This window comes from Nelumbo lutea, chromosome 6 (genome assembly GCF_056320005.1).
Source record: "Nelumbo lutea isolate HS-2025 chromosome 6, American lotus-T2T, whole genome shotgun sequence".
Classification (NCBI taxonomy): Eukaryota; Viridiplantae; Streptophyta; class Magnoliopsida; order Proteales; family Nelumbonaceae; genus Nelumbo; species Nelumbo lutea.
In genome coordinates, this window is record NC_142689.1 from 59,198,338 (window position 1) to 59,225,525 (window position 27,188).

Here is a 27,188-nt window from a genome sequence, read left to right on the forward strand (position 1 = left end):
ATTTGACCAAAGTGCCTCTAGCAATAAAAATATTAGTTTCACATTGATATATACATACATTAAATGCAGTTTTACCATATGACATTTTTAATTAATTTGTTCTTTCCTTAATCTGTTACAACTTTTCCTTTTATTTAATGTCATGGCAGTACAATCAGGAAGATAAGGGCGGCCGAAGGGTTTGGCCGTGGAATCGTCAGTGGACATGTCCTTTAATTAATCTGCCTAAACAAGGAGATTACTTTTATCTTTTTGGACAGGACAAATTGACAAAACATACAGGAGTTAGGGTATTTCAATATTTGGATCGCATCTTCCAAACAAGTAGTGTCTTAAACAAATACTAAAGAAAGATAAACACAAAGTTCGAGGAACTTAAATCCACGAATCAACCACATCTTCCAAGCAAGTTGTCTTAAACAACAACTTTGATGCCGACTTCCGAGATTAACTCAACTTACCAATCATTCTTCTCTCCAATCCACTCAGAAGACAGAAAATCATTCCCCTATGCCAGACCAGACCACCAGTGGTGAGTAGAAGTGTTAATCAGACCGGATATGATTCAATTCTATCTGGTCTAATGTGAGTCCATTACAAATGGATCAGGTCCAATCCAATGTCTGGGTTATTTTATTTTAGATTGGTTCTAATCCATACTTGGTCCATTAACACTTATATCCCAATACATCGAAATTGAGTTTAACTTGAATAAAGTCCAATCCAAAACCAGTTCATTAATACTAAGCCTTTCTAGTTCCTACACCAACCCATTAATCATTTAGCAAGGGGTGGGCAAATTCCAAAAGGCCCATATCCTAACTGTGGTAAAGAATGTGTTGGAACAAAACCAAACATGTCTTAAATCCAAGAGATGGCCCACCAAGCACCTATAAATGTTATGGATTGATGGATCGATTGGGTTTCATCTCATTCAATCCTCTTTAATCAGCAACACCATATATGATCTCAAATCAAGGGTAGGTGACCAATCGACCATTAATGGTCCTCGCATGCAGATGCTTATTTTTCTTTCCCTATATTTGGCTATAAGATCAGTCGGAACGTGCACGAGAATCTGTCCTCTCTACCAAGCAAATAAATTAATAAAACAAACAGCATCTCTATTGTGTATTCATTGTTGATTGATCACTCAACTCAATAAACAAAAACTGCACAAAAATTTATAATGCCCCAACCCAACAACAATACCATACCAAGAGTAGGTATTCTCCCCCTTCCCTCACGAGTCACATGCACCTCACAACAATCCTTAATTTGTAACAAGCCTCTTCCTTCTTTGCTTCTCACAAGATGAGAGACAATTGGTTTCTTTTCTTTGTTGTAATTTATGTGGGATTCTGGTTATGTACATGTGTGTGGTCCAGAGTAATCCAGACGCGTTAATTAGGGTTGGCGACAAAATAGGCAAGGACGCCAATCAATGGAGCGTTGATGTAGGTAGTTGGCTCCGACTTTCGGAAGTTGGCCCGGTCGTCTTCGTAAACGTCGTCTTCTCCCGGTCCTCCGACCACGGCTCCGACGAGAGTGTTCGGGTTTGGGCTGGATGACCCGAAGTAAACGGAGCCCTCTTTGCACGCAATGAACTGAGGATGATCCTTCACGGATGGTATGGACGAGCCACGGTGGTGGATCCGCTGCGGGTATTTGTCGCCGTAGCCCACCATGTACGACATGCCCATCGGGTTATCTCCTAGGATGTAATCCACCTGCCCATTTATCACAAGTGTCAATTAATAATGCATATCAAACACCCGTACGTTGCGTACCCTCACATACAGACAAATAAGGATTAATTTGTTTTCTGGATCACTGGTTATGATGGACATTTTGATTGATACTGGTTGCCCACCAGCGATACTCTTGGATCTCGACCCGACCCATATTGTTATCGTACCTGCTTCTTGGCCTGTTGAAGGAGAGAAGCGGATCCCACAGACACGCTCCCACAATTAACGGTCTGTGATGTACGGGACAGGTAATTAGCGTAGACGAGAAGGAGGAAAGCAATGGAGGTTACGTGTTGCATGTTGCTTCCTCCAGGCTTGTATATGAGTCCACCAGGAGTGTACTCGATGTGCGACGACGACGATTCCGGTATGAGCGTGCACATGAAACTGTCCGCCGATACTTTGTATGATTCAAGTGAGTACACGCTCCCTTCCAGGAATTCCTGTATTCAATTAGAATCAGAACCTTGAGCAGCCTACACTACATAGAAATTTTCTTCAGACCTAATCGGGTCGGGTCAAATTGACCCGCTTCCTCACATATAACTCTAACCTTGGACACGAGAACGTTAAGCCCTGCGTGCTTGTTGTCCCATCCGAATTCGTTGATATTGTCATCAGCGCCGAGGGTCTTACCGTTGTTTGTTATGTAGTTGAGATACGAATCGCTTTGTGAGGCCCTCCTCAGCCACGCTGCTCCCCATAGCAATTCATCCTGCAATACCCGAAAGCCACGAATGGGTCATTAGTAGGGATGTTAACTGTATTTGAAAATCTAATTTTAAATTTGACATTCGAAATAATTGAATCGAATTTGAATACGATTCAATAAATATATGAATTCGATCGATTATTTATTTATTATATATAATATATAAAATATTTTATATAAATTTTATATATAATTAAGTTATATAAATAAATTATATATTTATATATTTTATATCAATAAAATATATTTTTTATATATATTTATTAATATTTAAAATAATTAATTAATCAAATCGAATGTTCAAATATTTAATTGAATTTAAATTCGAATATTAATTTTCAATATCCATCAGATATTAAATCAAATTCGAATATCAGATTTTTCTAAACAAATTAGAATTCGATTGTTATACCCCTAATCATTAGAGCTGTAGCCTCTAGTCTGTAGGATTCCCTCGATCCAGTCGGTCGGGTCCATGTTGATTCAGGGGTGGGGGCATGGTTGATCCGGTGTGTAGGGTTGGAAGTTTCTCGGCCACACAAAATTTAACCCATCTCATCTTTTGGTGTGAGTGACTATAATTTTACTACCCGACCCAAGAGAGGATAGGATGGATGGCTTGCCTGATACCCATCGAAGTCGCAGTAAAAGGGGCACACCCCGGCTCTTATACTCTCATTATCGCTGTAAGCTCCTTTGTGATTGTCTGCGAATTCAAAGACCCTGATGGCAGTACTTAAGAGCGTCTCGGCGTAGGCCGGGTCTGATGATCGGAACGCCATAGAAGATGCTGCAAGAGCTGCGGATGTCTCGCCCGCTACATCCGAACCAGGGTTTGCCGAGTCGACGCTGTAAACGGTCCGAACCGTGTCCATGTCCTCCGGTCTTTCCCAGCAGTTGTGATCTACGAGCGGATCCCCCACCTAACATGTAACAACACAGAGAAAGCATCGAGAGAGAGTAGTGTTAGCAGCCGGAGTCTCTCCTCTCATAGGGATTTGGGCTCGTAGAGAAGTGGATTCTGATTGTACAGTCGACAGACAGGTGCAGGTGAATACGACAAATGATTGGTGTTTTTAATACGTAAAATGAGGACCTTATTAATCTCGTTAAATTGCACCATTTTTAATCACGATGAAATAATATTAATATTTAATAGTATTCACAAGAGGGCAATTGCAATTAGACTTTCTTATACAGTTGCAAATAGAATTCCTCTATTACAATCATCTAATACAAAAATGTTTCAAATACCTATGCAATTATTATTTTCAGATTTATTGAAAACAATATAAATTTTATAAATGATAAAAAATAAAAAATTTAAAGTTATAACTTCCCCTTTGAGCAATTGATATCAAGAAGAAAATTTAAACAATAAATTAAGAAGAAATTGGAAGGATTTGGGTCAGCAATTTATATGAAAAAAAATTTTAAAAATAAATATTTTAATCAAAAGCAATTACGTGAGTAATTTAGACATTTTTATGCCTTTTTTAGAAATTCTTAAAAAGGATCTAAATTGCAACTATATCAGAAAAGAAAATTTAAGGAAAGTAATTTTACTAAACTTCACCGAAAGTTTCATCAACCTAAACTTTAGTGGATTCAGCAACTACCCAGTCACGAGAGGTGGGTGTCCTACAAATTCCTATCGTTTCTTTTGTCAGTTGATTGTTGCTCGGTGGCATGCAGAGCCAACTGCCCACTTCTGAATTCTGATGGGCGGCAGAGTTGGTCCCGTATAAAATATATAAAATAGGACATTGATCACCGCGTGGTCTAGGACTTTAGGTACCATTTGAATGGTGGTGATACTTCCGTTGAAAGGAGACACCATCCTCTACTCTAGGTGCAGATTGGTTTTGCAGTAGCCCTGGTACTTTACACGAAAGATGAGAACGTAACTAGTCACTGGGAAGGTTAAGGTTAGCCAATTTACTACCATTGACCGGAAACGACCCAGATGACACACACACCCATGACCCATTCAGCTTGATCGGTGGACCTATGAGACCCACCGTCAATGAGCGACGACAACCCATCCTCACGGGTAGGGTAGTAATCCGGACTTCGGTTCGGGAAACACACCCCAAAAGGCCAATATAGGCAATAACAACGGGCCCACAACATGAATTTTCTTTGGTTCCTTTTTTTCTTTAAAAGTAAATTAATTAAGTGCCGGGGCCAGTGCCGTTACCTGAACAAAAATCCGGTCAGGTTGGGAGACGGTCTTGAGAAGATAGTCGGTGGCCCACCGGATGGCAACTAGGGTATTCCGTAGCTCGGCCGGGGGCATCATGTCGCCGAATTCGATGACGCTCCATGCCAGCATTGTAGTGGTAAAGGCCATGGGGAAGCCGAACTTGATGTTATCCCCGGCGTCGTAGTAGCCGCCGGTCAAGTCCACCCCATTCTCCCTTCCGTCGCCCAGCCCCGAATCTGACCGCCACGATAGACGCTGGTCCGCCGGTAGCTTCCCGGATCTTTGGCCCTCAAAGAATAAGATGCACTTGGATAATGCGTCCTGATAGTCATGACTACCAGATTTAACCAAACGAGGCGACGTCCCCAGAAGAAGCACAAAGAGAACAAGAACAAGAAGAAGATAACGAGAAAGAAGAGAAGAAGAGGGGATCGTCATCTTAGCAGTGAGGTGCTGCTGTTTTCTCACTTTGTTTATTCTTTCTTCCTAGTATTCCCTGCTCTTTTTCTTCGTCTTTGTTTATTACTACGTCGTTTAGGGGGGAGGTATATATAGATATTGAAGAAACTCAGCCCTGATATTAGATTGGGAAAAAAAAAAATTGAGAGAGACTTGTGTCTTGATAGGGGAGAGATAGGTGGTGATTAGGAGAAATATTAAAAAAAAAAAAAAAAAGAGACAAGAGTCGGATACTTGGACTAGAGAGGATTGATGGGGAACGGAGACTGGCTGGAGGGAGGGGGTTGGAATGCACAGCGTACATACGCCGACATCACTTGGGGATGTCAGTAAACCTCACATGCATTTGCATCGCCCAAGTAACGTGGAGTTCTTGATTTACTTACATTATTATTTCTATTTCAACCAAAAAAAAAAAAAAACACACAAAGTAAAAAATATAACTTAACTTAAACTTCACTCTCCAGTTTCTAGTAGTCTTTCGGGGTTCCAAACAAACATGTCACTAGAAACATAAACACATTTGCAAAACTCGACCTAACCCGCATCGACCCGACAAGGCGGTCTAGTTTGGCTCAGGTCATAGACTCACGAATGACCTATTTTCAAACCAGTAATTCTAAATTGGTGTTGACCCAGATGGTTGGATCGTTCAAGCCATTTGAAGTAGATGGCTAAACCTGTATTCTTTGTAAAAGTGTTGATTTGATAAAAGAAACTAATAGACCCAATCTGTTGAACCATTGGCTCGTGGATCAATTCGGAGTGTAATTGGATTGAGCCAAACTGAATTTCTTCTGTATGTCTTGGCTCTGCTCAATTAAAATACTATTAGATTCAGGTTCAAGTTCGATCGATTTTGATTCAAACTCTATTTTGTGGTTCAACTTCAACTTCAATTTGATTAAATAATATTCTGAGATTTAGTTCAGCTTGAAAGCTCAAAAATAAATATATTTTTATATTATATAAATATATAAGATATATATTTTTATAATATATATCGTATTCTTATATTATATATATAGAATATAAAAATATATTTTTATATTTTATAAAATATATATGCATGCATGTACATATAACATATATACATGCATGTATGTCGAGCTAAATTTACATGCTTTTGTACCGGACATTTTATGACTGAGCTTAAGTTCAAAAAACTAATCTAGTTTACCCTAATTCGAACTTAATCAGAATTAAACTCAAACTCAAACTCGAATTATTCGATTAGACCTTGATTTCATTGCAACACTAGGATCAACCTTAACCTGAATATATATGATTAGGGTCTAGCCTTTATCAACCTAACCCAAAAGGTGTCCCAGCTCGGAATGACCCAAAACTGCCTTGACCGGCTTGAATTGACCTGACCCGATTCTTAGGTCTACTTGCATCAAGGATCTACATCTGGTTGTAGGACTAGTTCATTTTAAACCAAATCCAGCCCTATAACCCAAAATGCATAAACCTTAATCGAATTTAGATATATACTACCCCCCAGCAGTTGGGCATTAGAGGCTCAGAGGTTTGATCAGGTAGCTCTTCATTTCCGTTGTTTGGGTTGGACCAATTGTGGCCTCAGAACATGGATTTAGAACACTAAATCCATGTTCCTTGCTCTCTCGTGGCGGTTTGCCTTAGAGGCTTAGACAATTGGACATCTCTATCTTGTAGACCCAATTCCTCCCCACTCTCCACATTGATGAATAAGTCGGTTAAAAACTAAGACTTTCAAAAGTCAGTAATGTCGGGGCCTGCGACAACTATTTTCTGCCCACAATACACTACCTCCCGTGAATTGGGAACATCTCCTCCTGCATAATACTATGCAGGAGATGAGATGTTTTTCATGTGTGACTGTGATAAATGTGGGCAGAATTTGTGTGGACAGAAAATCTAAACTCCAAACAGCCAGCGCAAGAGATCCATTATTTTCATTTTTTCTTAACAGCTCCTCTTGATTTCTGGTCTGTTATATATATATATATAATTTTGCACCAAACTGAATTTAAATCTCCAAAACCCTAATAATCGAAATCAAATTCAAACTTAAATTTTAGATATATATATATCAGATATCAAATCCAATTTGGATATCATGAATCATAATCGGCTCCGAATTCAGATTCAAATTTGATCTGTTTACATGCTTAGCTGAAGTTGTGTATACGGTTTGATTGTATCAAATTTGGTTCGGGCTGTAAAAAGCCCGATGAGCTGAGCTAGTAGTTAACCAAGCATTAGGCAACATTATAAAACCAAAGGTATGGAAATCAGGTCAGAGGGTAAAAAACCCGATGAGATAATTAGGCAAGTGATGCCTTACGTCTATTTGTTGGGGTGTACTACAAAGGTATCGGATGATTTAATAGACAAATTGGAATCGAATATTGTTCATTGAATTTTGGGGTTTTTTTTTGGTGAAAAGTTTAGGTCCCAGTTTGATTTATGGGAAGCCATTTATCTGAGTAAAATTATTTATCGAGGCAAATGCTTCCTGAGAAATATTTATTTGGGTAAGTGTACTTTTTAGTGTTTTCTGTTTTTTTTTTTTTTTTTTGAAGTTAAATAGTGACCATTTTATCTATAAAAGTGTCATTATTGAAGGAAGTGTTAGCAATTTTCCTTATAAATGGAAAAATTATTTATCCAAGTGAATGGAGAGTAATACTTAACTAGGTAATTGAGACCATTGAGATTCGAGAACCGAACTTTTTAGGTGATGTTTGGCATCAATGATGATTCCTTCTTGCCGATTATCTAAAAATCACTGGAATTGGTGATTTTTCAAAAATCACCAAAAATTGTAGTTTGGTATCATTTATCCCATGTAAGCCAATTTTTTACTTTGAATCTGTGTGGTATTGATTTTCAAGGGCCAATTATTTTTCTATTAGAGTTATTATTTAATGCCATGTCATCCTCAAAAAATCGGAATCAGCTAGAAATAAAAAAAAATCATAAAAAAATAATCCCTAAAAGTGGCCAATTTCAATAATTAATTTTTTACCGATATTATAAAAATCACTAAAATAAATGCCAAACATCACCTTAATAAAACTCGCTAATATTGAATTAAGATACAATATTATTAAGAAAATGGACTAATGACTTAGAACACGTGATTCTTTATACCATAAAACATCCCAACCAAATTTAATACGTATAGCCGTTGGATCTTTTCTGATCAAGATGTTTAATCCGCGCGGCATTTAATTGTGCATTTTCATTATATATCACATGATAAGATATCTTAGCAACGTGATAGTTACTATCTTTGACCACCGTTCGTTTGTCAGATTTGAGATAGAAGCGTAGACAGGTCCATAAGTCCATTCCATTTTGACATTCTTGTTACCGTATGGTGTTTTGATAAGGAGAGACTAAGGGTTTCAATGGACCGGTTTTGACTGAACTCGTTTCGGTCAGAAAATCACTTTGGACAGATTAGACACACAATTCATATTGGAGGATTAATTTGGTCCAAAATATTTATTAAATTGGATTAGATTTGGTCTATCCTTAATAAATTCATATTGGATTGGAATGGATTAAACCAATATGTGGTCCATTGAGCTTGATTTCTATGGGAAAAAGTAATACAAATTTTATGACCAACAAAAAAAAATAGAGTTTAAAATTACAGTTTTACCTTTAAGTGATTAATATGAAGGGCAAATTTAAAAAATAAATCAATTTTGAAAAAGAGATTGGAAGAATTTGAAGGTAACCATTGATTGGGAAAAAATTTGAAAAATAAACATTTTAGTAAAAAGTTGTTGTGTGGGCATTTTGAACATTTTCATGTCTCATATTAGAGGATCCTTACAGAGGGGGTCTACTTGCAACTATGTTACAAAGTTTAGAGGAGGTAATTGCAATGATCAAATTTGAAGAAAAATTTCAGCGAGAAGTTTCAACAATTTACCCTAAACTCTATTTTGTTTGAATGGTTGTGTAAACTACTAAACTCTCCTTTGTTTGAATAGAAGTATAAAGGCTTGTTGTCTTCTCTCTTCTGAAAGAGAATCAATCCCATAACTTCTGTCTTACTCAAAGTCAAAACTCAAAACCGGGAGAAAAAGAAAAAGGGTAGAGACAGACAGAGGTGATGGAGATCATCTATCTGGCCTATTCAATCTCTCGCTCTTTTTCTGATCATTTGATTTCCTTTTCTGCTCACTTTTGCAAGCAGAAGTGGGGGCCGCCCCAAACCGTAAAGACTAAAGAAAGCTCTCGAGTAGTACTGAAATCGAATGGTTCCTCGGATATCTTTGTTAGTTAGAGACGTAAGGGAGCATAAGCTTTAGCTGAAAAGAAGGAAAGCAGAAATGTGGAAGAAGTTTTCTGTTACAAGCAAGGAAATACAAAGTTAGTTAATTGGATGGTCGGTCTCACTATAACTAATTAATCTCCTCCCCCTCGGTTTTCTTTAGGCCAAAGTTGGTTGAACCACGCAGAAAGGTGTAAACAGTATGTAATTGTAGCCCTCCGGCAAGTGTGCAGGAATGCAGAGACACACAAGGATTCTCATTTCCCATTTCTCAATTCTCAATCTGATGATCAACTTTTCTTTAGGCTTGGTAAACCACGTGGCCCAGCGTGCTAAAGCATCTTGGGTGGGCCCTAACCCTAATGAATGTGTGCAACACGAATTAATGGAGTGTGGACCATGGAGGAGGATCACTACCAATTCAGTGATTCAGTCGATATAGTATTGATATAGACCGCCCAGATCCATGCGTTGCAATTCTTGGACCCGAATTGACCAAACATAATCAAGGCAAAATTTCAGCCCACGATGGTAGTGATGAGTGATAACCCAAAACCAGCACCCCCACGAGGCTACGATTACGCTTCTTGGGTTCACATTCTATACCATTAAAATTAATTTGGAATGTCTCGCTTTATTCTTTGGGCTTTTGCTTTCAATTTTGGATTGGTTCTCAGCGTTTCATTTCATATGTGTTATCGCAATGCCGATTTGCCGGGATCTCAGCAATCACCTGTCCAGACTCCAGAAATAGAATCCAGGTCAGGTGTGTCTCATTTTCATATCCACAGACGCTTCCAACTTTCAACTTCCCAAGTTTTCGGTTTCCTTTTTCTTTTATTCATAGGTCCAGTGGCTGCGTTTATTTCTGACTCGATTCCACATCAACTGTGGCATTGATCGTGTAAGATTCCATTATTTAATGAATGCATCACCCTGCCCAACGCCTGGGTCCGGACTTGCCACTAACGTTTCAGTTAAGCATTAAGGCTGTGTTTGCCTATTTGGTTATAAAAAAAAAAAAAAAGTATAAAACCTTTATAAATGTTGTATATGTTTTCCTACTTTTACCTTCAAACAAAATATAGTAACTGCAGATGAATCCGTACAGTTACTCCTATTCATGGGCAGCAGTCCAGGGCCCATGAATATTATATGCAATTTGGGACTTTGATCATGTTTGGGAGTGTATATTAAAAATAAGTGCTTAAAAAGAAGTGCTTATTTAAATAAGCATTTATTTACATTTGGATCCCTTTATGTTAAAAATAAGTGCTTTGCCACTTATTTAAATAAGCATTTATTTACATTTGGATCCCATTTTTTTCAAGTATCTATTTTAAAAAAATAAGCACTTATTTCATATTGGGCATTTTGTGGTCTTTTTTTTTTCCAATAAGCAATTGTGACTCTTTGTCATTCATTTTTTTTTAATTTCAAAATACCCCAATCCAAAGTGAATGAATAAAAGTACTTTGACAGAAGTGCTTTTACAAAGGTGCTTTCATGAAAGTACCTTGATAAAAGTATTTTCATAAATATACTTTTTGTTGGGGTCATGACTGAACTGGCCCTAAGAGACATGTGGCCGCCCAGTCATCGCCCAGCCACGTCGGTATAGCCTGGCCATGTCAGCATAGCTCGGCAACAACGAGTCAGCTCGGCTGAGCTAAGTTATTACCATGCCCCCCCGTCTCGTCCCTCTAACCACATCAGCTACACTCCCAATGGATAAGCTCAACCGCGGATAGGGGGTGGGAAGACAACACAACCGAGGAGTAAGACTTTACCCCGGTAACCTTGGCGGAGAGCTCCATCCCGATCTCCCTGGTAGCATAATCCGACAAGGAGACGAAACCCCGACTATAAAAAGGTGCCTCATGCTCAAGGTAAGGGATCCCAACTTTTAGCACCCATGCTGTTACTTTGCTCAGACCAGCACCCTCATTGCTTAGTGACGGGTTTGTCGAAGCCCTCAAAATTAGTACTAGTCCCACAATAAGATATTTGCAGTAAAAGTGGTGCTAGGTCGAATCCCATAAGGAGCAAATCAGTAATCTCTTAGCTGAATGGATACTATAATTGAGTGGGAAATTTTAATAACTAAAATTAAAAGAATAGGAAAGCACTTAAACAAACAAGAGAAAATCAGTCTTACCGAATTCCGGTTCAAGGGTTCGGGTTGAATCGATTAGCCATCGATCCTAGGTAAATTTCAGCATTCTTGCAATTCAAGCATTTAACCTTAGATTTATTAGGATAGCCATAATAAACCTTGTGTTTTCCTAATTCAGTTGACCAAACCCAGCATTCGATCAACACTTATCACCACTCAACTGGGTACGATAGCGTTCCATGTTAAACAGTGATAGCATTAAGATTTGTAAAAATAGTTAAACCAAAATAACAATAATTGAGATAACTGCAATTACTGAATCTTTTTCCATCGATTCCTTTAGGTTGAATCATGTTAAAACATTGGTCAAAGGCTATCATTAACAATTGACCCAAAAAGAAATCAACCTAATTGCTACTTGCACCATTATTCGTGACAATTACGGATCACCAAAATCATGGATAGGAGTAGGAAGATCAACATTAATTCAGTTTGTCAAACTAATTAACATCAACATCCAATAAAAATATGCACAAGAATCAATGAATACTTGAATTAAAAAGCAAGAAAATAAAGTAACTACAGAACCTCACAATGACACAATTGAACCTCCCCCCTTGAACTAGAAAAAGAAGCTTAGCTACTCATGATCTGCGCAATCTCCATGCCTTTCTTCTCCATAGCCGAGCTGCTTTCTTGAGCTTCTTGGCCTCTTGATGATCTCTTGGATCTTGGAATGAGTGATGCTAGAGCTGGTTCGCCCCCTCTTTATATAGCCAAAGGAGAGGGCTGTTTTCCAACTCCTTCTAGGAGATCATTTTATCTTTAGGGAGTCTTGATCCTATCATATCTCTTATCTAATCCCCAACGTTCTTATCTTTATAGGATTACATTCAAAGTTTATATCTAATAAGACTCTCTCCCTCTTGGGAGATTACATTCGAATTAGGACTCTAGACTCTTGCACCCGAGTTGGGCTTCTCTGCTACTTGGGCTGCTTCCAGGTTCTTCTACGAGTTGGGCTTCAGCTGTTAAATGGGCCTGGCTGCGAACTTGCACCGACTTCGGGCCCGGTTTCGTACTCGATGCGGACCAAATCAGTCAAAACCCAAAACACAAAAGTTGTGGGACTTTCTTTCTTCTTTCTAATGCTTCTTGAATTTTCCAATTCGGAGTCCGGAATTCTGAGTTAGGCCCAGATCACTGACTGTCGCCGAAATTGTGCAAAATCACCCGAATTTGTCTGTTTCCTTCCAATTGCCTTCTTTATTGCCCTGAATCGAAATACAAGAGTAATGAGTGCATTTAAGTGCTAAGGTAGTATAAAAGGATGAAATTTAGGGGACAAAAAATAGGGTTCTTTTCTGTCTTATCACTCAGCGCAACCATTCACCACCCTCTCACTAACTTGAGCATCGGAGTGTCTACCCGGGGATAACTCCTCGGGCCTATGACTTCTTTTGATCATAGGTTATAAAGCATGACACCGCCCAATCAGCAAGGATTATCTGGTTGCTCTCCTTAGTTTATGCACTACCTTGGATTGAGCAGCATCAGATTGGTGTCGTATGTAGGAACGCACAAAAAGCCTTCCCGAAAAAAAAAATCCTTTGTCGCATAGCCTCAAAATCGATCAAGATGCCTAAAAACCAGTCAGAACGATCAGTAGGTCATTCCCCATCTCAGGAGAACTGACATCACAACTCCTCGCATCAGGAAGCCCCGCAGCCCTCGGACGCAGTGAACCTAGTGCAGTTCCAAGCTATGCAAGAGAAGGTCGATAAGATCTTCAAGTTCATGCAAGCGCTGGGGTCTGTCGTGTCGCCCAACCGGGCCATCCCCCCTCACACCCTAACGCGCACGAAAGACGATCCTCAGACCAAGGACCCCAAAGTACGTCAGTCGGATGTGAGGGGAGCACGGTCAGAGCAAGAAAGGTAGGACATGACCCGATGGCTTGCCTCCATTGCCTGCTCCCGCGAGCAAGATCACCACAACTAGACACGCCAGTCAGCTCGAATCCCTGCCAGAGAGAGGCTTGGCCAGAGGACACCGCCCTTTGTGGTCTCCATTGCCGAGTCAAGCCCAATGAAGGACCACACTGTGCGACCAAAGAAGGAGAAGGCCACCCATATTGCAGCCCCAGACGACAAAGACGCTGAGATCAAAGAGCTCCAGCAACGTTTAGAAGAACTGGAATGCACTTAGACCCATAAGAGCATGGCGCCTGCCATGGACCAGCCAGCATAGGCTGCCATGCATGCCATCAAGGAGCCACCCTTCATCCAAGACATCATGGACGAGATGGCCCTCGTTGGATGGTGAGTCCCTAGTTCGACAAATATGACAGGAACACCAACCCTTTCGACCATGTCGTGGCAGTCAAAGCTCAAATGATGTTGCACGGCACATCGGAAGGACTGATGTGCAAAGCCCTTGTAGCCACCCTACAAGGTCCAACCCTGGCGTAGTACTCCTCTCTGTCGTCGTGCTCCATAATGTCATGGGACTAGCTCGAGACCCAGTTTCTGGCGCTGTTCACCACTAGCCAGAAGCATTGGAAAACTTCGGCCAGCCTCATGCAAATCCGACAAAGGAAGGCGGAGACCCTCAGAGATTACCTTGCAAGGTTCAACAAGGAGGCACTCCAGGTTAGGGACTTGAACCAATCAATCGCAGTTACGGCCATACAGCACAGGCTCCGCCTTACCCCTTTCAACTTCTCCATCTCCAAAAGTCCTCCTCAGACGCCAATCACGTTAATGAGCCATGCACAGAAGTATATCAACATTGAAGAGGCTTAGGCGTAGCTTAGAGACAAAGATGAGAAGCCCGACAAGAAGAGTAGAGACACCGACGAGCAGAAGTCCGAGAGGTCGAACAGAGTTCACAAGAGATAGGATCGCTGACCAAACCATAGACCTCGGACCCCTCCACCGACCTACCAGAATTTCACGTCGCTTAATATTCCATGGTCTGAAATTCTGATGCAAATCCATGATCGCAACTACGTTAGGTGGCCCGAGAAGATAAAGACACAAAGTAACAAGAGGAACCAAGACAAATACTGTGAGTTCCACAAGAAGCACGGCCATGACACGGAGAACTGTTTTGACCTACGCAACCATATTGAAGATTTGATCAGGCGTGGTTACCTCAGCGGCTTCATCGACAGAAGTGAGAGGCCAACCCAAGAAGAGCAGAGAATGGATGAAGATTAACAACCGCCGCCCCGAGGCCCCCCAAATGGCGTTATCCATGTCATATCAAGAGGAACCGCCGCTGAAGGGGAGAGTAGCTCGGATCGAAAGAAATATGCTTGGTTGTGCGAGATTGACGACCAGGGTCATAGGAAGAAGCGCAGCCCATCTATCACCTTCACCGATGACGACCTCTGAGGGATCCAGACACTGCACGATGACGCCTTGGTCACCACGGCCGAGGTGGCTAACTTTGAGTTCCGACGGATCCTAGTCGACATAGGGAGCTCTGTTGATGTACTGTTCGAAGATGCATTCAAAAAGCTCGGCATTGACAGAGAGCGGCTCACGTCGGTCAACACTCCCTAGGTGGGATTCTCGGGAGAGCCCCTCCTACCCATTGGGAGAATAACTCTTCCCCTCTTGATCGAAGATGACAACATCACTGCGATGGCCATGGTAGATTTCATCATGGTGCGTTGTCCCTCCTCTTACAATGTGATCCTTGGTAGACCGACCCTCAACGCCCTGCAGGCCGCAATCTCGACATACCACCTCGCCATGAAATTTTCAACCAAGTACAGTATTGAGGGGGCACACGGAGACCAGAGAACAATGCAACACTACTATCAGCTCTCCTGCCGAGGACCACGTCCAATCGCCAAGACACTGATGGTGGAAGCCTATGACTTACACAATGAGGAAAAGGCATAGCGCGGCCAACCCGTGGAAGACCTCATCCAAGTCCCCCTCTCTGAAGAAGGTCACGAGAAGACAATCCAAGTCGGTTCCCAACTAGATGACCACCTCTGAGAAGAAATTGTGCAACTATTGAGAAACAACGCCGACGTATTCACTTGGTCGACATCAGACATGCCCGGGATCGACCCTGAAGTATTAACACATCGGTTGAACGTCGACCCACGCTACCAACCTGTAAAGAAGAAAAGAGGAACTTCGCCACAGAGCAGTGGCAAGTGATCGCCAACAAAGTACAAAAACTACTCGACGCTGGCTTTATTCGGGAAGTCAAGTACCCCGACTGGCTGGCCAACATAGTAATAGTGAAGAAGGTCAATGGGAAGTGGAAGATCTACATCGACTTCATCAACCTAAATAAGGTCTGCCCCAAAGACAGCTTCCCCCTACTGAGGATCGACCAACTCATCGATGCAACAATGGAGCGTGACCTATTGAGCTTCATGGGTGCCTTCTCAGGTTACAACCAAATCTGGATGCACTCGGATGACCAGGAGCGAATAACTTTTATCATCGACCATGGCCTGTACTACTGCAGAGTAATTCCCTTCGGCCTCAAGAACGTCGACACCACTTATCAGCAGCTAGTGAACGAGGTATTCAAAGAACAACTCAACTAGAATGTAGAAGCGTATGTCGACGATATGCTCGTAAAGAGCAAGAGAGTCGAGCATCACTTGACTGACCTTCACGAAAGTCTTCGACACCCTCAAAAAATACAAGATGAAGCTAAACCCAACCAAGTGTGCTTTTGGGGTCAGCTTCGGAAAGTTCCTGGTGTTCATGATGACACAAAGAGGGATCGAAGCAAACCTGGAGAAGATAAAGGCCATCCTTGACATGCCATCTCCCCAGACCCATAAAGAGGTGCAACGACTCACCGGAAGAATAGCCGCCATCAGCAGATTTATGTCCAAATCTCTAGACCGGTGTCTCCCTTTCTTCAAAGCCCTTAAGTGATCAAAAGATTTTCGTTGGACCGAAGAATGTGAGTAGTCTTTCCTGGAGTTGAAGCAGTACCTGAGCTCGCCACCCCTCCTGACCAAGCCAAACCCAGGGGATGAGCTATTGCTCTACCTCTTGGCTGGAGACGAGGTCGTCAGCTTAGTGTTGATTAAGGAAGAAGACCGGGTACAGAGGCCGACTTACTACACCAGCAAAGTCCTTAGCGGTGTAGAGACCTGGTACTCCAACCTAGAGAAATTAGCCTCGGCTCTCGTCAAAGATACCAGAAAGCTCCGACCCTACTTCTAGGCCGACAACATCTGAGTACTTACCGACCAGCCCCTTAAACAGATATTATAGAGGCCAAAAGTATCGCACTTCCTAGTCAAGTGAAGTGTGGAACTAAGTGAATTCAACATCGAGTATGCACCCCGACCGGCGATTAAAGCCCAGTTCTTGGTAGACTTCATCGTAGAATGTACATTCTCCACTGAGGAACCGGCCCCGCCACCCCTAGTATGGACACTGCACGTAGATGGCTCATCGAACCAATAGGGCAGCGGCGTCGGCCTCGTCGTCCTCAACCCAGATGATGCAATGTTGGAACACACCCTCAGGTTCGAGTTCAAGGCGTCCAACAATGGGGCCGAGTATAAGGCCTTGATTGATGGGCTCTGCCTTGCCTTGGACCTCGGGACCCGAAGAATTGAGGCCTTCAGCGACTCATAGCTAGTGGTCAATCAAATCCACGGCCAATTCGAGGCTCGAACCCCCTCCATGGTGAGTTATCTATAAAAGGTGCAGGAGCTCACTCAGCAGCTCGAGCATTTCAATATTCAGCAAATCCCTCAAGCTGAGAACACCCGAGTCGATGCCCTTTCAAAGCTAGCCATCTCACCGTAGACTGACCTTAACTCGACTGTACGACTGGATACACTAGCCCAGTCGAGCATCGCACCAACAACCATTCTCATCCTCCCAGTGCAGCACGACCCATCTTGGATGGACCCCATAGCCCGAGTATCTTTGAGAAGGTGCTCTCCCAGAAGACCGAGCGGATGCGAAGAAGCTCCAACACAGAGCAGCCCGGTACTGCCTTATCCAAGGTCAACTCTATCGTTGCTCCCATACTCTCCCATACCTGAAGTGTCTCCCCCTAGTCGAAGCAGACTATGTCTTCTAGGATATATATGAGGGCATTTGCGGAGATCACCCCAACGCATGCACATTGGCCCATAAGGCACTCCAGCAAGAATACTTCTAGCTGACGATGAAGCAGGACGCTGCCTAGTTAGTTCAAAAGTGTGACAATTGCCAACGACACTCCAATCTCCATCACCAGCCTACGCCCCTGAAGCCAATCACCAGCCCGTGGTCGTTCACCCAGTGGGGAATGGACATCCTCAGCCCCTTCCCAATGTGGTTGCACAGAAGAAATTCCTTCTTGTAGCAGTAGGCTACTTCACGAAGTGGGTGGAAGCTGAAGCCTTGTTATGCATCACTGCCCATAATGCCCAGAGCTTCTTTTGGTAGGGTATTGTTTGCCACTTCGGCATCCCTCGCATTCTCATCATGGACAATGGGACATAGTTCACTAACAAGAAGTTTGAGACCCTCTATGCCAACCTAAGGATCAATCATTGGACCACCATAGTACATCGGCCCCAGAGTAACGTGCAAACCGAGGTAACCAACCGAACACTACTACACGGCCTAAAAATGTGCCTAGATCAAGCCTAGGGAAAGTGAGTTGAGGAGCTGCCAAGCATACTCTGGGCATACAAAACGACCCCACAGACCGCCACTGGAGAGACCCCTTTTAGTTTGACCCTCAGGGCCGAGGCCATAGTCCTCATGGAGATAGGTTCCCCAACTATCCGGACCGAGCTATTCAATTAGGGGTAGAATGATGAAGATCTACGTGTGGAATTGGACCTAGTAGAAGAAGCCCAGGACGGGGCACATGTAAGAATAGTTGCACAACAACAAAGGATAGAAAAGCACTACGACTCCAAAGTCAAAGGACGTGAATTCAAGACAAGCGACTTCGTCCTACGTAGAGTCATAGTCACTGCACCCGGAGAAGGCAAGCTCAGACCAAACTAGGAAGGGCAGTATAGAATCACCAGGGTCCTTGGACCGAGTACTTATAGACTCGAAGACCTTGAAGGCCGACCAACACTGAGGGGCTGGAACTCGGGAAATCTCAAGATGTACTACCAGTAAATCTATAAGTAATAAAAGTTTCCTTTCTTGTAAACTACATCTCAGACCCCCAGGCACATACATGATCACTGCACACGATACACATGTACAGGCCAAGCCGCATTACCGACCAAGTTGACTCTGCCGATCCTAGAACGGTCGAGTCCATAACGCCCAACTCGGAAACGTATCGCCAACTAAGCTACCTATCTTAGCTAACCATGGTTGAGCCTAAACTTGGAGAAAGAACACCCCGCCCATCGAGGCTTTAGGGCAGTCGTGGAACTCCACACGACTGCTGGCTTAATGACTGAGTTAGATGGGAAACAACCAGCCCTAAAAGGGCCCCAAAGGCCCCCGAGACTACAAATTGAGCATACCATGGCTGAGAGCTCGGGAACCGAACGATCTCGGTCAACCATACCTCGATCAGCAGAAGGTCGAGGATGTCGAGGCATAGCCCAAATCGGCACGCAATAGCCCGATCAGCCATGCCTCAGCTAGCAAAAGAAATGCACAAGTATAAAGAATGCGCAACAACAGCGAGACACACATACATGGTCAGCAAAAATAACTTATATTCAAATCAGAAAGTGGTCCGCTACATCGTTTAAGGTTCGACATACCGAGCCGATACAAAAAAAAAGAATGGAGAGAACCTAACACAAAGAAAAAGCACAACTTGGAAGAGATAATCGCTTAATCCTTGGTGGCAGAGCCAGCTGCCCCTTCAGCAGCGTCAACTTCGTCCCCGGCCCCTTCGTCGGCATCCTCGGCGGAACTTGGGGGAGTGTCCGGATCACAAGTCCTCCGGCCCTGTGACACCTCGATCAGCTCTGGCTAGTGGTGAATGACCCTTCGGCAAAAGGCGTTAAATCCATCCTCGAAGGAGGCCTCAGTGTACTTGTCCATTTGCAATTTCATCTCTTCTGATGCCTTGTACCGATCAACTGACTCCTTGGCAGCCTCTTGCCTTAGCCTCTCCTACTCCGCCTTAAGTTCGACGATCTCTTGCTTCAGCCCTCGAACAATGTTGGCTTACTTGGCCAATTGCGTCTTCAGCTCGGCCACCTCCCTCTCTAGCATGGTTGACCGCTCCCTGGCAGCTTGAAGCTCGACCAACTAGGCCTTCTTCCGTAGATACTCAGAGTGCTCTCGCTCGTACGTTGATCGATGGTCCCGGAGAAGATCAACCAACATGACCGCCGCACAAGCATTCTACAGAAGAGAATGATGAGTATACGCCCAAAAAAAAGCATAGGGGATAAGAAAGAAAGGAAGTCACATGGTCATCAGGCCGCAGAAGCGCACACTCTAAGGCTCCTTTGCCGACCTCGACCGACGCTTAAGCCATCGACATAGTCATAATCCCTCGCAACAACTACTTGGAAACTTCAAGCATCTCCAAGTCATCGTCAACATGAAACGACCACTGCGGAATGTGTAGGCCCGAACTGCTACCGCCCATTTTTGTCCCCGACACACCCGTAGGATGACGAACCCCTTTAGGGTCAACCACGACAACATCGTCCTCCTTGGCCTCCAGCCGCCAACCTTTCCTTTGCTGATGAGACACCCTATCCGTAGATCGTGGCTGGTCTGCTACCTCGGGTCGAGCCTCCAACTGCATACCAGCCCGCCCCTGCCTCTGTCGAAGTGCCCTCAACCGATGAACAATCTCTTCTTCGCTAGTCATCCTTATACCTGCAACACAGAATGCCCGAGATAAGTAGAAAGCAAACAAGGGAACAGTGACTCAACAAACAAACAGTAAAAGAAACAGATCGACCACCCTCTCCATCAACCCAGTGAGCAACAACATCTCTAAGCATGTGTACGTGATAACATCTATCTCATGGATCATGTTCAGGGTCGACCTCTCCTCCCATGTAAGCATCATCCACTCGGGCTATGGCACAATTGTTCTCGGTTCTAGTAGTTTGACCAGAAAAGGGAGACCCCGGGAATGCGCACGAAGAAAAATGACTCATTTCAGTGCTTCATAGAAGGAGCCCTAACCTATGATTAGACATTCTGCCTACTGGAGAAATAGTAGTAGCCCTGCTGATGGTGCTTCAGCTGAAGCATGAAGCTCACCATCCCCAGGTCAGCTCAATATCACAAATTGCGCAATAGGACATGAGGTCGAGCAAGAACTTGAAGGAGTTCGACAACAATTGCACCAACAACACCCTATACCAGCCCAATATCTCGATGACCCCCTCGCTCAATGGGAACCTCAACCTAGCCTCCAAGCTATGCTCGTAAACACATATCTCGTCTAGCCGAGCATCTGTGGCCATTTCATCTGGTTGCGGACACCTCATTTAGAACTCTGCAGGGATGATGTATATAGCTCGGATGTGTGCCATATCCCTGGGCACCAAGATGTAGGGCTTGGTGCCAAACCGGTGACCTACCCGCAGAGGGAGTTCCACCTATGTTCCAAAAGGGCAAGCCATAGCCTCCTCAACTTCAGCGGCCACAAAATCCCCCAGCTCCAGCTCGTAGTTGGAGTCATGGGAAGAGTTGGAATTGGAACCACTACTAGAGGACCCAGAAGAGGAAGAGGAAGAGGATCGATGGATAAGGAAGACATACCGAGCCAAGCAATGCAAGCTACCTTCCTCGCAAATGACATAGAGGCCCCCCCAACATGGATTGAGGAGAGATCAATGATACAAATGAAAAACCTCTGACAATGCCTCGAAAGACCGATTGATGTGACCGACAACGCACGCATGAAGCATCAGAAACTGAAGTGATGACCCTGACGTGCAACGGTTACGACCATTAAATGTGTTGGCTCAACCCTCAGTGCCACTCCAACCACCAACGCGGATCCCCAGTGGGGCCACCCAAGAATGCTGGCCCAGCTAGGATGTCTAACACCGATCGGAACTGAGCCCTGACGCCAGACAAGGTTACATGGCCGCGCAATAGTCTAGACGAGCATTCCCCCTCCTTGATAGCAGAACTAGGGGAGTGGTTCGAGAAGCAAAATTTTGGTGTTAGTTAAGTTCTACAGCCAACGATCAGAGGATTCCTCGGCAACAACCAACACTACGCGGACAGCAGAAGAGCCGGACAACAGCTCAGAAGTTCCTCAACCGAGCAACGAACCAGGAGAACCTCGTCCCTCGACTTCAAAACTAAGGAGTGGTGTCGGGGTCAAGGCTGAGATGGCCCTTAGAGATACGTGGTTGCCCAGTCATCGCCCAGCCACGTTGGCATAGCTTGGTTGAGCTATGTTATTACCATGGCCCCCTGTCTCATCCCTCCAGCCACGTCAACTATACGACCCATGGATAAGCTCAACCGTAGATAGGGGGTGGGAAGACAACTTCACTGAGTTGTAGGACTCTACCCTAGTAACCTTGGCGGAGAGCTCCATCCCGATCTCCCCAGTAGCATAATCCGATTAGGAGACGAAACCCTGACTATAAAAAGGTGCCCCATGCTCAAGGTAAGGGATCCCAACTTTTAGCACCCATACCGTTACTTTACTCGAACCAGCACCCTCATTGCTCGGCCTGACCATTCACCACCCTCTCACTAACTTGAGAATCGGAGTGTTTACCCGAGGACAACTCCTCGGGCCTCTGACTTCTTCTCTTGATCGCAGGTTACATTGTGCGGCATCGTCCTTATTAGCTCGACACCGCCCAGTCAACAAGGATTATCTGGTTGCTTTCCTTAGTCCGTGCACTACCTCGGATTGAGCAGCATCACTTTTATAAATGTGATTTTGTAAAAGTGCTTTTATAAAAACACTTTTGCAAAAGTGCTTTTATAAGTGTTTTCGTAAAAACTGTTTTCATAAAACTGCTTTTATAAAAGTACTTTCATAACAATGCTTTGATAAAAGCAATTTTGTAAAAGTACTTTCACAAAAGTAATTTTGTAAAAGTGCTTTCATAAAACATATTTTCCTAAAAGTTCTTTTGTGAAAGTACTCTCATTAAAGTTGTTTCATAAAAGTGCTTTTGTAAAAAATCAATCAATCAATCTATCTATCTATCTATCTAATATATATATTATAGATAGATAGATAAAGGAATGTGGTGAGGTTAGAGTCCACCCCTTCAAACATGTGGCATCCTAAAATTTTAGTAAATAACATCTTAGACGTGGCTCTTCCCATTTTCAAAGAGAAAACCTAGTCCTTACATACTTGAATTGCTTAACTCCATATAAAAATTTCAAGTATTAATACTCAAACATGTGGCACTCTAAAATAGGTGTCACACATTCTATTATTTCAAGAAATAGAATCCAAGAAGTAGGTAGTTTCTCTCTTAAACATTCTCAAAGAAAAGTTCTATAGCTTTGACAATTGTTTATCCACAATCAATTAAATTAAAATAGTGGGACCCAATGTATGTTTTTAAATGATTTTTTGGGCAAATTTTTTAAACTGCCCTTATCATTTTGCTAATTGAATAACTACCCTTACTGCCTACATATTGTCTTAAAAGCACCTTTAAGTTCTCTCACAATTGACTAATTCTTCCCACTATTAGGATTCCGTCACAATCCATGACAATCTGCACATGCCATCCCATGTGACTATTATATTTTAAGAAAATGACAATAATATCCTTTCTATAAGAAGAGAAAATAATTAGGGATTGTTACGGACATGTCTAAATCAACTATGCCAAAACCTTGTGATGCACCGACCGGAATGAAATTATTAAACCCACACTTCTCCATTCTGTAATTTCTTCCAACAGTAATAAATTGATTAAACACACAATTCTTTATTCTGTAATTTCTTCCAACAGTAAGAAATTAATTAAACCCATAATTCTCTATTCTATAATTTCTTCCACGGTTGATGGTGTGTGATCTGGTCGCTCTTAGCTGGATGGCAGCTCAGACATCAGTTGCTTTGCTGGCGAGTTGAAGTGCAAGAAGGGAAAAGCTCAGAGAACTTGGGGTGGCTAACTAGGCGTGGTCACTCCAATGCTTAAGTTAGTATGTTGGTTAGTTTGCGAGCTGAAAACTTGTGGATATAAGATCTAATAAGCAAGTAACTGCACATACATTGTGTCATTGGAGTCGGTGCCTTTATATAATCATTGTTTGGCGTGGGCTTCATCCATTACATCTGAGGTCTCTAGGAAGACGTGCCTAACTAGTCCGAAGTCCTTGGAGTTAGCCATGCACGTAGACCAGTCTTTGTGGCTTGTTTGGTTTCCGTCGGAACATTCAGGGTGGGGGCCAACTTCCGAGAAACTCAGGAGTGACGGGGTACGCATGCAGAATTGGTCGACGAGCATGTCTTGTAGGTCGCCACTTGGATCTCAATCAGACCGGCAAGCCCTCGAGGGAGGTCACTCCTCATCGAGGTGACCTCGACCATACTTATGAGGTACCATAGATCGGCCCTAGACGAGGTGCTGCAAGCCAACTTGAGTTGTGGACGACGTCGCCAACTAGATTTCCACCAAGTCGGCAGAAGCAGGTCGCCAGGTTGGATCCCATCACTTTGGCTAAGGCATGTCATCGCCTAGGTGGTGTCGGGGTGTCATCTGGTTGTTCTGAGATGCCATGTGTCATGATGTCACTAGAGGACCAAATCCGCCCTCAGCAATTGCCCCCCACTCCCGAGCTAAGATCAGATCGGTGACTAATTTAATGAGCTCATAGCTATAGGTGTCGGTCTAGTTTTCTCCCCAGGTCGGAAGAGTCTAAGTGTTGAATGCAGTCTTACGCAGCACTTCACCGTCTTGATTATAGAGGCGCAAGACCAAATTCATCTACTTGAGGAGAGGCGAAACAAGCACTCCGAGGACATCTACCTTACTAGGGATGCAACCATCAAGGAGTTTTGCAATTCAGCCAAATACCTCAAGAGCGAAGTTCGTCATGTCGTAGTCAAGAGGGGCTTCTAATTGTGTGTCTGCCTCGTCAGGTCGCTCCACTCAAGTAGACTACAACACAATGTCCCTCGAGCCGGTTCTTGAAAGAGTAGCCAGCGAGGTCAATGTGGAGCCTGAAACCGAGGTGGAGGTCGGTTGTGAAGCGATCGGCCAAGTTTGCACATCCGCCATGGTGTGGAAAGAAAACTAGTCTTCCCTACTTTCATTTCTTTTTCTCTCCTTTTTTTTTTTTGAGTTGGTGGTGAGATGCTAATGTCCTTTGAGATCAATTCACACGTGTTTCCAAGCTAGATAAACGGGGGGCCGACCTACTTAGATCAGTCTACCTGTTGTCGTCGTGCTTTCGAAGTTGGCTTAAGGGCGCCTTAACTAAAAGGTGGTATGGATTTCCCTTAGAACTCAATTTGACCAAGTTGCTAAAGCGGATGGTTGTTTAGTAGTAGCTTTAAATGTGGATGCTCCCATGCCATTGTGTGGGATTGGCTTCTCAGGGTAGGTGCTTGTGAGACCATGGCATACATGTACTACACCTACTCCTGGAGCTGTGGGACACCCTCTCCTACTAGATCTATGGGAGGCTTATCTTGAGGGGGTGGCTCTACTGTGTGTGGGTCACCTACTCTCATGAGAGCCACAAAGGGCTCAACCTATGTGGTCGATTCCACATTCGGTTCGCTTCCAACTCTCAAGGGAGCCATATAGAGTTTGATCAATAGTGAGGCTTCGTAGTTCGGGCTGGGATACAATCTAGGCCAGATCCTTGAAGCTTGTATGGGCTAGTCATTCATATTCTACCCCCCTTGTGATGGCTTTGTCGATACATATGTTGCTGTCAGCATTGGGTGGTAGGTCGGTGTCACGGCTACACTGCATTAGCCCCTTGGTGACGCTAGTTGTCTACTCCTACGAGAAGCCATAGGGAGCTCAACCTGTGGGGGCAGCTCTACTAATTGTAAGTCACTAACTCACATGGGAGACTTAGAAGGCTCGACCTACAAGGGCGACCACACAATATGTTGGCTACTGACTCCCGCGGGAGCCACGAAGGGTTCGACCTGTAGAGGCAACCTTGCAAATAGAGCTGACGAGGTTCATCTGAGCTGAATTGAGGTCGGCAGAGCTGCTCGGCCTATTTGCCATCAACTCCTGCGTGAACCACAAAGGGCTTGACCTGCGAGGTCGGCCTTGCTCCGAGGTAACTGTCGTTGGACTGCTCATCACTGAGGTCATTTTGCTATTGATTATTTTGTAGCAGCATGAATGCACCGAACTTTTCCTCCCATGCCCACGTCAAGAGATTCATTCTTCAGTTCATAAAACTGTCGCGCTTCAATCCCAACGGGAGTTCACATGAGGTAGCAGTGTGCTTGTCTAGAGTAATGGGAGTGTTGAGTTTAGCACGGTTGCTAATCCAGGAAGTGCTAGGGGCACTGAACTTACTTGATTGTCACAAAGGGGTTCTCAAGGTTCATCACAGATGCTCTTGCCCCTAGTAACTGATACTTCATTCTAGATGTTGGTGCTGCTCAAAAATGTCATTGAGTTGATAAAGGTGAAAACTAGAAGGTGAGAACTTAGCTTTTTGTTGTGTTTCCCACGGATGGCGCCAATTGATGGTGCGCAATCTGTTCGCTCCGAGCTAGATGGCAGCTCAGACGTCAGTTGCTTGGCTGGCAAGTCAAAGTGCAAGAAGGGGAAAGCTCTGAGAACCTAGGGTGGCTAACCCAGCGTGGTCACTCCGATGCTTAAGTTAGCATGTTGGTTATGTTGTGAGTTGAAAACTTGTGAATATGAGACATGCCTAACCGATGTGGGCCTTTATATAAGCATTGTTTGGTGTGGGCTTCACGCATTACATCCAAGGTCTCCAGGAAGACGTACCTAATTGGTCCGAATTCCTCGGAGGTAGTCGTGCACGTATACCAATCTTCGCACCTTGTTCGATTTCCTCCAAAACATTTGGGGTGGGGGCCAACTTCTGAGAAACCCGGGAGTGACGGGATATGCATGCAGGATTAGTCAAAAACCACATCTTACAGGTCGCCACCTGGACCTCAATCAGATCGGTAAGCCCTCGAGGGAGTTCACTCCTCGTCAAAGTCACTTTGGCCGTACTGACGAGGTACCATAGGTCGGCCTTGGACGAGGTGTTGCAAGCCACTTTGAATTGTGGACGAGGTTGCAAGCTAGATTTCCACCAAGTCGGTGGAGGCAGGTCGCCAAGTCGGACCCCGTCACTTTGGCTAAGGCATATCGTCGCCTAGGTGGTGCCAAGGTGTCATCGGCCTATTCTGAAATGCCATGTGTGATTGATGTCACTAGAAGGCTCCTCATCAGGTAATAAATTATTTAAGCCCACACTTCTCTATTCTATATAATCTCTTCCGTTGGTAAGAAATTTAACCGGAAGTATAATGACTGCAAAAAACACACCAACTACCAACTTCTTCTGTCGATAAGAAATTAATTAAGAGATTAAATTACTTAAAGCCTCACTGATGTGTGTAGAAACCAAAAGTAGGAGATGTGCGCAGAAGGGATGGTGTAGCATTGATCCACGACAGCTTTGATAAGATCCCTCCTGTTTCTATATAGAATCACAAGTTGGAGTCGTCTAATTTGGACCCTCTATAGCGACTCCGGATCTATAGCCCATATTAACTATAAC

At 43.7% G+C, this 27,188-nt stretch overlaps 1 protein-coding gene across 1 annotated transcript; it reads right to left on the minus strand.

Moving 5' to 3' along the window:
• Positions 1-1,103: 1,103 nt before the first annotated feature.
• On the minus strand, positions 1,104-5,456 carry LOC148849101 (endoglucanase 23-like). Its single transcript, XM_088948564.1, has 5 exons — positions 4,664-5,456; positions 3,087-3,386; positions 2,305-2,466; positions 1,919-2,194; positions 1,104-1,730 (listed from the first exon to the last, which is right to left on the minus strand). The coding sequence occupies exons 1-5, from the start codon at positions 5,105-5,107 to the stop codon at positions 1,404-1,406; spliced, it is 1,509 nt and encodes a 502-aa protein (XP_088804690.1). The 5' UTR covers positions 5,108-5,456; the 3' UTR covers positions 1,104-1,403.
• Positions 5,457-27,188: the final 21,732 nt, after the last annotated feature.

Bases quoted from the DNA above. Each gene is read 5' to 3' on its own strand.
- LOC148849101 (XM_088948564.1), bottom strand. From the start codon at position 5,107: ATGACGATCCCCTCTTCTTCTCTTCTTTCTCGTTATCTTCTTCTTGTT. The intron at 2,467-3,086 runs GCAAGCCATCCA...CGGGTATTGCAG, and splicing joins GCGACTTCGATGGGTATCAG to GATGAATTGCTATGGGGAGC. The intron at 1,731-1,918 runs GTACGATAACAA...ATAAATGGGCAG, and splicing joins TTCAACAGGCCAAGAAGCAG to GTGGATTACATCCTAGGAGA.